The 10,895-nt window shown below is 41.3% G+C and overlaps 1 protein-coding gene across 1 annotated transcript in view; it reads right to left on the reverse strand.

Moving 5' to 3' along the window:
* Positions 1-4,438: 4,438 nt before the first annotated feature.
* The window catches only part of LOC141403499 (uncharacterized), a 7,581-nt gene continuing 1,124 nt past the window's right edge, over positions 4,439-10,895 (reverse strand). The window contains exon 2 of the mRNA XM_073986009.1: positions 4,439-10,023. Within this exon, the coding sequence (XP_073842110.1) occupies positions 4,505-10,023 (5,519 nt within the window). The 3' untranslated portion in view covers positions 4,439-4,504. The remainder of the gene's footprint in view (positions 10,024-10,895) is intronic.

The following is a 10,895-nucleotide window of genomic DNA, read 5'->3' on the forward strand; positions in this document are numbered from 1 at the left end:
GGAGATGACTTTTCCTATACAAAAGTTTACCGGAGATGACTTTTCATATACAAAAGTTTACCGGAGATGACTTTTCATATACAAAAGTTCACCGGAGATGACTTTTCCTATACAAAAGTTCACTTTTCCTATACAAAAGGAGATGACTTTTCATATACAAAAGTTCACCGGAGATGACTTTTCCTATACAAAAGTTCACCGGTGATGACTTTTCCTATACAAAAGTTCACCGGTGATGACTTTTCCTATACAAAAGTTCACCGGAGATGACTTTTCCTGTACAAAAGTTCACCGGAGATGACTTTTTTATACAAAAGTTCACCGGAGATGACTTTTCCTATACAAAAGTTCACCGGAGATGAATTTTCCTATACAAAAATTTACCGGATATTACTTTTCCGACACAAAACTTCATCGGAGATGACTTTTCCTATACAAAAGTTTACCGGAGATGACTTTTCATATACAAAAGTTCACCGGACATGACTTTTCGTATACAAAAGTTCACCGGTGATGACTTTTCCTATACAAAAGTTCACCGGATATGACTTTTCCTCTACAAATGTTCAACGGTGATGACTTTTCCTATAGAAAAGTTCACCGGATATGACTTTTCCTATACAAAAGTTCACAGGAAATGACTTTTCCTCTACAAAAGTTCACCGGTGATGACTTTTCCTATAGAAAACTTCACCGGAGATGACTTTTCCTAAAGACATATCTTATATCATACGGTCTAATTTATGCAACTAAAGATCTATTGAGGTTTTCCTTAGACACCAGAAGGCCTTTTTAGGCAAAATATGCCATATTGAGATCGTTTTGTAGGCAACAGAAAACTTATTACGTTCTTCTATACGCACCAGAAGATCTATTGTGGTCTTCTGTAGGCAACAGAAGACACAGTGAGATCTTCTTTAGTCAACAAAGGACCAGAAAGGCATCAGAAGACCTCTTCATGTCTTCTATGGGCTAGGGATAGGTAAATCGACTTTCGATTAATCGACTTTTTGCAGTCAAAAATCTAAAAATCATAATCGACTTTTGTCTGGTGCGAAAATAGCATAATCGATTATCTTGTGATCGATTTTCGAGTTTGCGCATAGATTAGGTGTGTACGATAACCCAAAAATTTGTACAAATTGCTACAAATTTTTACTGAATGCTGTTCGATAAAAAAATTATCCAACAAAAGAGAGATTTTTGGAGAGTTCTGTGAGTGAGAACATGCTAATTTTTGCTGGGAAAATTTGTCCCGTAAAAATTTGCAAGTGCGGCCAGCTGACTTTTAATCAGCTGTTCAATGTAAACAACTTGAAATTTTAACATTTTTGACCAAGAAAATTTCACAATTTCAATTTTTTTTTTTTAGATTTTAAAGCGTTTTGGATAGGCTTACTGCTTTAAATAATTCAAATGCAACTTTCAAAAGAAACAAAAACAATTTTCATAAATTTTTGGAAACAGCTGACTTTTTTACAAGTTATCGCATAACTTTCTGAAATTTTTCTTGCTTGAGAGAGTAAAATTCACTGAAAGAAGTTGCTGGAACTTTCTGCGTAATTGTTGCTGGGAAAGTTATCGTTCAGACCTATTGTTTACTTGACGGTTTAACAGTTTCAAAGGAAAACTCGAAAATCGACCAATAATCAATTTGCTGCGTTGATGAAAAAGTCGAAAGACGAGTTTTAGGACAACTGAAATAATCGCCAGACCGAAAATAGATTTTTTACTTTTAGACCAAAGTCGATAAATCGATTATTGTTTTCCATTACCTATCCCTACCATGGACAACAAAAGGCAGTTTGTGGTTTAAAATATCAAAAGAAACGAAACAAATTTCATACATTTTTGGAAACAATTGACTTTTTGCAATTTTTGTTCGATAACTTTCTGCAATTTTTCTTGCTTGAGAGATTAAAATTCACTGATAGAAGTTCTTATCGTACAGACCTATTGTTGACTTGACGCTTTAACAGTTTTAAGCGGGGTACACACGATCAGTTTTGACCGTCTGTTTTCCTCAAATAATCGGTTGCTTGCCGGTGTGTCCGTTCACTTTTGTCAGTCATCAGGCAACCACAAAATATTTTGTGGTTGCTGGACGGTTGGACAGTTATCGATAATTCCGAAAAATCGACACTCAAAACTGATCGTGTGTACCCCGCTTTAAAGGAAAACTCGAACCAATAATCGATTTGCGGTTATAAAAAAGTCGAAAGTCGAGTTTTAGGACAACTGAAATAATCGCCAGACCGAAAATCGCATTTTATTACCTTTAGACCAAAGTCGAAAGATCGATTATAGCTTTCAATTATCTATCCCTACCATGGGCAACAGAAGGCCGTTTATGATCTTCTTCAAAAGTTCGATAAGCTCTTGAGATCTTCTTTAGCTAACAGAAGACATGTTGAGGTCTTCTTTAGCAGAAGAGAAACCTTTTCAAGTATTCTTTAGGCAGTCAAAAATAGTCCCAATTTACATTAGGCGAGTTTACTTGCGGCAATTGTCAGTTTGTGGGTGAGAGAGGGTGTTGAGAGGCAAAGGGTTACCATATACCTCACCTCTCTCTCCATCAAACTGACAATTGCCGCAAGTAAACTCGCCTAATGTAAATTGGGACACATAAAAAATCATAGTCGACTTTTGTCTGGTGGGAAAATAGCATAATCGATTATCTTGTGATCGATTTTCGAGTTTGCCTATTGATTGTTGACTTGACGGTTTAACAGTTTCAAAGGAAAACTCGAAAACCGACCAATAATCGATTTGATGCGGTTATGAAACAGTCGAAAGTCGAGTTTTAAGCTGGGTACTCATTGTCAGTTTTGAATGACAGCTTTGTTGTTGCTTGCTAGTGTGGCCGTTCATTTGTCATTCATCATGCAACCGCAAAATGTTTTGTGGTTGCTGGACGGTTTGACAGTTATCGATAATTGCGAAATATCGACATTCAAAACTGACAATGTGTACCCTGCATTAGTCCAACTGAAATAATCGCATCTTCTTTAGTCAAGAGATCTTCTTTAGTCAAGAAAGGACCAGAAAGACATCAGAAGACCTCTTCATGTCTTCCATGGGCTACGGATAGGTAAATCGACTTTCGATTAATCGAATTTTTGCAGTCAAAAATCTAAAAATCTTATGCTTGGTTTACATTTGCGAAATCCACTCGATTTCAACTGTCAATTCCATTGCTTAGACGTCAAATGTAATCGAATGGATTTCGGATGAGCTTTCATTTGACGCATACGCAAAGGAACTGACAGTTGAAATCGAGTGGATTTCGTAAATGTATACCAAGCATTAGTCGACGTTTGTTTGGTGGGAAAATAACAAAATCGATAAACTTGTGATCGATTTTCGAGTTTGCCCATAGATTGTTGACTTGGCGGTTTAAAGCGCTCGGCACATACGGTGCGTTGAGCGTCGCGCTACAACAACCACATGAAAAATGTGTAAGTGATGCCAAGTTTTCTGAAAAACAACAACATGGCTGACGCATTAAAGTTAAACATAATTTAACTGTTTTGGGACAACGCGTGTCCCAACGTGTCACTAAACGGACCGTATGTGCCGAGGGCTTAACAGTTTCAAAGGAAAACTCGAAAATCGACCAATAATCGCTTTGCTGCGGTTATGAAAAAGACGAATGTCGAGTTTTAGGACAACTGAAATAATCGCCAAACCGAAAATCGCATTTTTTACTTTTAGACCAAAGTCGATATTGCTTTCCATTACCTATCCCTACCATGAGCAACAGAAGGCCATTTATGGCCTTCTTCAGCAGAAGTGAAACCTTTTCAAGTCTTCTTTAGGTAACCGAAAATCTCTTGAGGTTTTATCCAAGCAAAAGAAGCTCTAAGCTTTTGAGGACTTCTATAGGCAATCAAAGACCTCTTGACGTCTTCTTTAGGTAACAGAGGACCTGTTGGTATCTTTTATGGGCATTAAAAAATATCTTAAAGACTTCTTTAGGCAATCGAAGACATATTGAGGCCTTCTTTAGGCAAGAGATTTCATCTTATGGTCTTCTATAGGCAACAGAAAAGCTTTGTTCCAGAACTAAAATAGTAATATGGTTGCCGGCGTCTGATTGGCTGATTCGCCGACTTTAAGATTTGTTCCAGTTTTTTTGAAGTATTTTCCATTTTTCCGTTCCCGAACAATATCAAAAAACTTTTGTGTGAGAAAAATTTTTTTACAGTTCTTTCTTTTACGGGTTTTACTATTAAAAAAGTACGGGAACGAAGCTAAAGTCTTTTTAGGGCAACGGGAGGCCTTTTGTGGTTATTTTTAGGCAACAGAAGAAATTAAGCTGTTCCAACAACTTCAAATCTTTTTCTGGCAGACCAAACAAACCATAAAAGGAAATTTCATACTTACTTGCAAAATTTCCAGACTAACCACATGGTTTCCGATCTCAAGAAAGAGCAGATTTTTTTTTTCAAATTATCGTATTTTTTATTTTGCCTAAGTTATAATTATACTATGTGCTTGTTTTTTATATAAGTATATCATAGTATATGTCCCATGGACAAGCATATAGTTGGGATGGAACACAACTACCCAAATCGGCATTGAAATACCAATTATTATCACAAGTCATAACTTTGGCCATGGTGCCAAAACATTGATAATATTTCGTGCAGTCTCCCTCATAGGGTAGACCTTGACCAAACGGTACGGTGGCACAGCTGGGCATATTTATGTAACCATTATCCTGAGTTTGACATGTTTGAGATGTGGGATCGTAAATGGAATTGGCTAAACATTGGGCTACCTCTGGAACGGGATATAAACAAATGACATATTTCGTATTATCACCGGGATAGGGTAGACGGGTGCCACTTTCTTGGCCACAACAAATGTTGCTGTTATTTTGGGGATTTGAGCCGGGAGGTGGTGTGGTGGAGGGCGTGGTGGTGTTTGGCAATTCTTCTGTGGTACTGTATGATTCAGTTGTTGTTGTCAATTCACTGGTGGTTGTCTCATCTGTTCCACTAGAAGTGGTTGGTAATTCTGTTGTGGTTAAAATTGTTGTTGGCAACTCCTCGGTAGTTTCTGTTGTGTTGGCAACTGTTGTTGGTATTTCTTCGGTAGTTTCTGTGCTGGACATTTCTTCAGTGGTTGTTTCTTGTGTGTTTGTGGTGAATTCCGTGGTGGTGGTACTTTCCTGACACTCCGTTTCTGTTGCCTGTGCATCACAAACTCCCTCTTGTGGATTATAATAGGTTTGTTTGGGACACTGGGTTACATAAGCTGTTTCATTAAGGCATAAATAAAATTTCGAACAATCCTCGGTGTAGCTAAAGGTATAACCATTTTCTCTATCATAACATGGGTCCGTGGTGGCTTCACCCTGACACATTGTGGCCGATGAGCTGTCACATTGACCACTCAAGGGATTGTAGTAGGTATTTGGCATACATGAAACCAAGACCGAATTGCCACTTAAACACATATAATATTTGGAACAATCCCAGGGATAGGTTATGGTGGAACCAGTGGGTAAATCGGCACAAATATTGGGGGGTTGTGTTGTGGTTGGGATGGTGGTGGTGGTCGTTGGAGCCTCTGTGGTGGTTTTAATGCTACAATTTGCCAACTCCGGCCTTACACATTCGGCCATTTCACTATTGAATTCCAAGCCTGCGGGACACTCCATTGCCTCGGGTATGGGATCATGGCAAACAATGTATTTTGCACAGTTATTGGGATAGGCCACCTTACTGTCCACCGGCTGGCCATAACATGGACCCATATTGGGTTTTGGGGTGGTAGTGGTGGAGGTTGTGGTGGTGGTTGTCGTGGTGGGGCTAGTTGTGCTTGTAACTTCGGTTGTCATGGTCTCACCATCCGTGGTGGTGGAGGTATTGCCATAAATACATGCATCGCTTTGGGCCTGGGAGCTACAATTTCCCAAAGTAACATCAAAATATTGCCCCGCAGGGCACATGGCCACATGTTCCAGATTGTGTATACAAACAATAAATTCAGAACAATCCTCCTCATTGGGTAGCAGGGTATAATCTGTTTTACCGCTACATTGATTCCAGGGCATTGTGGGTAAGGCCTCAGTGGTGGTTGTTATGACCCCACAATCTGATTCTTTGGGTTCCACACAAGTTTGGGCCTCTGAACTAAATTGCAAACCAACTGGACAATAGTAACCTGTTGGTACCGGGGTATCGCAAACAATGTATTTGGAACAATCATTGGGATAGGGGACCCTATAACCATTGGGTTTGTTCCAGCATATACCCTGAGAAGGTTTGGAAGTTGTGGTGGTGCTAGGGCTTGGTGTGGTTGTCTCAAAATCTTGTCTACAATAGTTCGAATCCACATTTGACGAACATTGGTGGTTTAGGGGATTAAAATATTCTCCCTGATTACAAATCTGCAGCATATAATAGCCATTGCCGAGGCATTGATAATACATTTGACAATCGAAGGGATATATTTGGGTATCTTCGGCTGTCATGCCTTGGCAAATGTGGGTGGGAGGAGCCACTGTGGTTTCATTTGAGGGGTAAGTGGAGCAATCGGCATCCTCAGCAGGTTGTGCGGAACATATTTGCTGTTCCACATTGAAGTAAAGGTTGGCGGGACAATAGAAACCAATGGGTATGGGTCGAACACAGCTAATGTATTTGTGGCAGTTGTGGGGATATTCAATCAATTCGCCGTTGCTATAGTTGCCGCACACACCTTGCAGGGTGGGGCTAGGGGTGGTGGTGGATGAGGTACTGGTTGTCGTTGTGGTTGCCATGGTGCTGGAACTTGTGCCTGACTTCCTGCAAATATCCTCATCCTCACTGGGACCACAATTACCCGACTCCGGATAGTAATAGTTGCCACCAGGACAATTCATAAGCTTATAGTCTCCATTATTGGTACACATTATGTACTGCTGACAGTTCGGCTCATAGGGAAAGGTATTGCCAAATTCTTGGCCAGCACACTTTTGCTCCGGACTTAATGTAGACGCCTCAGTGGTGGTGCTGGGCATCCAAGGGGTGGTGCCGATGTACTCTTGGCATGCCGTGGCCGATACATCTGGACCACAATTACCCGATATTGGATCATAATAATTATTATAGGGACACATGAGAATATAAAATTGGCCATTACTGCTGCGACAATAGTAATATTTTTGACAATCCTCAGGATAGGGGAAACTTGTACCAACCTCTTGGCCCACACATAACTCCAAAATGGGTTCAGCAGTTGTGGTGGTGGCTTCTGTATTTTCTGGGGTTGTTGAACTTGCCGTATAACACACCTCCTCGCCAGTATCATCACACATCTGCATTTCATAATTATACAACCAACCATTGGGACAATCCCTTAGCTCAACCTCCCCACCCATACACATTATATATTGATGGCAATTCTCTTCGTAGGGAAACAAGCTATAATCCGCTTCTCCACGACACATTTCCAAATCAATAGACGGTGGTAAAGTGGGTGTAAATGGTGGTTGTGCGGTTGTTGTATCCAATTCTGGTGTGGTGTTATTTGCAGTTGTGGTCGGCGTCGGGGTAGTGGGTGTGGGAAAAGGTTGTACCAGGCATTCCACATTGTTGGGATCATCACATATTCCCAAAAACCAATTAAATAATTTATCCGCATCACAATATTCCAAATAGGGACAATCATAACGACAGCTTATATAGGCCGAACAGTTGTAGGGATAAAGCAGAACGGAACCTTCCGCAAGGCCCTCACAATAGTCTTGGGGAATGCCAATGGGGTTGGTGCAATTGCCAGGGGTTGTGGGAGGTTCATCTGTGGCGGTGGTGGTACTTACATCAGTTGTGGAGGTTTCATAATCTCTGGTGGTGCTGGTTGGCTCCTCAGTTGTGATTTCTTCGGTGGTGGATTCCTCGGTAGTTACCTCCTCAGTTGTGGTTTCTTCGGTGGTGGTGCCGGATTCCTCCGTAGTTGCTTCTTCAGTTGTGGTTTCCTCGGTGGTGGTGGTGGATTCCTCGGTAGTTGCCATCTCAGTTGTGGTAGAATTTTCTTCGGTGATGGCAGTGCTGCTGCTCTCCACCTCAGTTGTCGTTGACATTTCAGTTGTTTGTGTTGGCAATGCTGTTGTAATTGTTGTGGTGCTTGGCATTGGCAATTCTACGCACTCAGCTGTTTCAGGGGTATCACAAATCAACAAAAATGGATTGAAAACTTTATCCACAGGACAAAAATTCATCACCGGACATCCTTGGGTACAATTAATATAGGCATTACAATTATAGGGGTAACTTATAAGGAAGCCATTAGGAAATGACCAACATATGTCGTTCCCCATGCCCGCAGGAGCCTCACAATCATTACCCCAATCCAAAGTGGTGTTAATATCAGGTTCTTCGGTAGTTGTTTCAACATCTTGAGGGGTTGTGGTGCTCACCGCAGCTGTGCTTGACGACATTTCCGTTGTTTGTGTTGGCAACTCTGTTGTTGTGGTGCTTGGCATTGGCAATTCCACACACTCAGCTGTCTCAGGGGTATCACAAATCAACAAAAATGGATTGAAAACTTTATCCGCAGGACAAAAATTCATCACCGGACATCCTTGGGTACAATTAATATAGGCATTACAATTATAAGGGTAACTTATAAGGAAGCCATCAGGAAATGACCAACATATGTCACTTTCCATGCCCGGAGGGACCTCACAATTATTACCCCAATCCAAAGTGGTGTCGATATCAGGTTCTTCGGTAGTTGTTTCAACATCTTGAGATGTTGTCGAGGAAATTTCATCGGTGGTAGTGTCCACCTCAGCTGTTGTTGACATTTCAGTTGTTTGGGTTGGCAATGCTGTTGTAATTGTTGTGGTGCTTGGCATTGGCAATTCCACGCAATCAGCTGTTTCAGGGGTATCACAAATCAACAGAAATGGATTGAAAACTTTATCTGCCGGACAGTAAGTCATCACCGGACATCCCTGGGTACAATTAATGTAGGCATTACAATTATAGGGATAACTTATGAGATAGCCATCCGAAAATAACCAACAAATATCATTATCCATGCCCGGAGGTGCCTCACAATTATATCCCCAATCCGAGGGTGTGGTGGTTGTGGAGGGAACTGCAGAGGTTGTCGGCTCAGTGGTGGTTGTTGTGGAGCTAACTGTTGTGGTGGTCGGTTCAGAGGTGGTGGTGGTAGTTGTGGTTTCAGTGGTTGTAGTAGTAGATGTTGTTCCCTCAGTAGTAGTTGTTGTTGGCATTTGTGTTGTACTACTACCTGCCGCCCATGGACAATCAACATTCTGTGGATAATTACATGTCTTTATGGTATTATCAAACCACGTTCCGGCTGCACAATTCTTCACCGTTGGATATTCACACATACAAACCAAAAATTTCGCACAATCTCCAGGATACGGCACTAAGGTACCATACGCTTGGCCAGCACATGCTTCTTGATTTTCCGGACGTTGTTCATTATCACAAGTGGCTGTAGTTGTGGCTTTTGTTGTTGTCGATACCGCATATGCAGGTTCTGTGACACCACTTTCAACACTTGCCACACAATCCGAATTGGAATATTTAACGCAACCCCCCACAGCTGAATTGTAACCCATACCAAAGAGGCAGGGGATTTTCATGGGTATATAGGATAGACAATAAACATAAGCTTGGCAATCATCATCGATCGATAACAGGGTGCCATCTGGTTGGTTCACACACATCATCCATTCCGTACTGGAATCATACGCCGCCGCATTGACTTGTTGGGCATCAAATTGCATAAATTGTTCATATTCATCAGCATCCGCACAATCAGATTGTGCGTATTGGACACAGGTACGTTGAGATGCACTAAAAGCCCAGCCTCGGGAACAGTATACCGTTATGGGTAATTCATCTTTACAATGGATATACGAGGTACAGGAATCTTGGATGTTTAAGAGCGTGCCATCGGCTTGGCCAAGACATGCAGATGATTGCTGGAAATCATCGGAAGCCAATGCAGACAGGGATCCCACAATAAGTAGAAGAGGTAGTAGAAGATCTGGAAGAAAAAAATAAAACAAAGGTTATATTTTTGATAGGTGATAAGATATAGAAGCAGCATTTCTTTAAGAAAGGGTCTATAGAAGCAGCCTTTCTTTCATAAAGGGTATAAAGAACCACTCTTTCTTTCAGGAAGGGTATAAAGAAGAAAGCTTTCTTTCAGAAAGGGTCTAAAGAAGAACCCTTTCCTTCAGCAAGGGTCTAAAGAAGAACCCTTTCCTTCAGCAAGGGTCTAAAGAAGCTCCCCTTCTTTCGGCAAGGTTCTAAAGAAGCACCCCTTTTTCAGAAAGGGTCTAAAAAAGCAGCCTTTCTTTCAGAAAGGGTATAGAGAAGCACCATTTCCTTCAGAAAGGGTCTAAAAAAGCAGTCATTCCTTCAGAAAGGGTATAGAGAAGCACCCTTTCCTTCAGAAAGGGTATAGAGAAGCACCCTTTCCTTCAGAAAGGGTATAGAGAAGCACCCTTTCCTTCAGAAAGGGTATAGAGAAGCACCCTTTCCGTCAGAAAGGGTATAGAGAAGCATTCTTTCCTACAGAAAGGTTATAGAGAAGCACCCCTTCCTTCAGAAAGGGTACAGAGAAGCACCCTTTCCTTCAGAAAGGGTACAGAGAAGCACCCTTTCCTTCAGAAAGGGTACAGAGAAGCACCCTTTCCTTCAGAAAGGGTATAGAGAAGCACCCTTTCCTTCAGAAAGGGTATAGAGAAGCACCCTTTCCTTCAGAAAGGGTATAGAGAAGCACCCTTTCCTTCAGAAAGGGTATAGAGGAGCACCCTTTCCTTCAGAAAGGGTATAGAGGAGCACCCTTTCCTTCAGAAAGGGTATAGAGAAGCACCCTTTCCTTCAGAAAGGGTATAGAGAAGCACCATTTCC

Source organism: Musca autumnalis, unplaced genomic scaffold (genome assembly GCF_047663935.1).
Source record: "Musca autumnalis isolate F117 unplaced genomic scaffold, ASM4766393v1 scaffold_4, whole genome shotgun sequence".
NCBI classification, from domain to species: Eukaryota; Metazoa; Arthropoda; class Insecta; order Diptera; family Muscidae; genus Musca; species Musca autumnalis.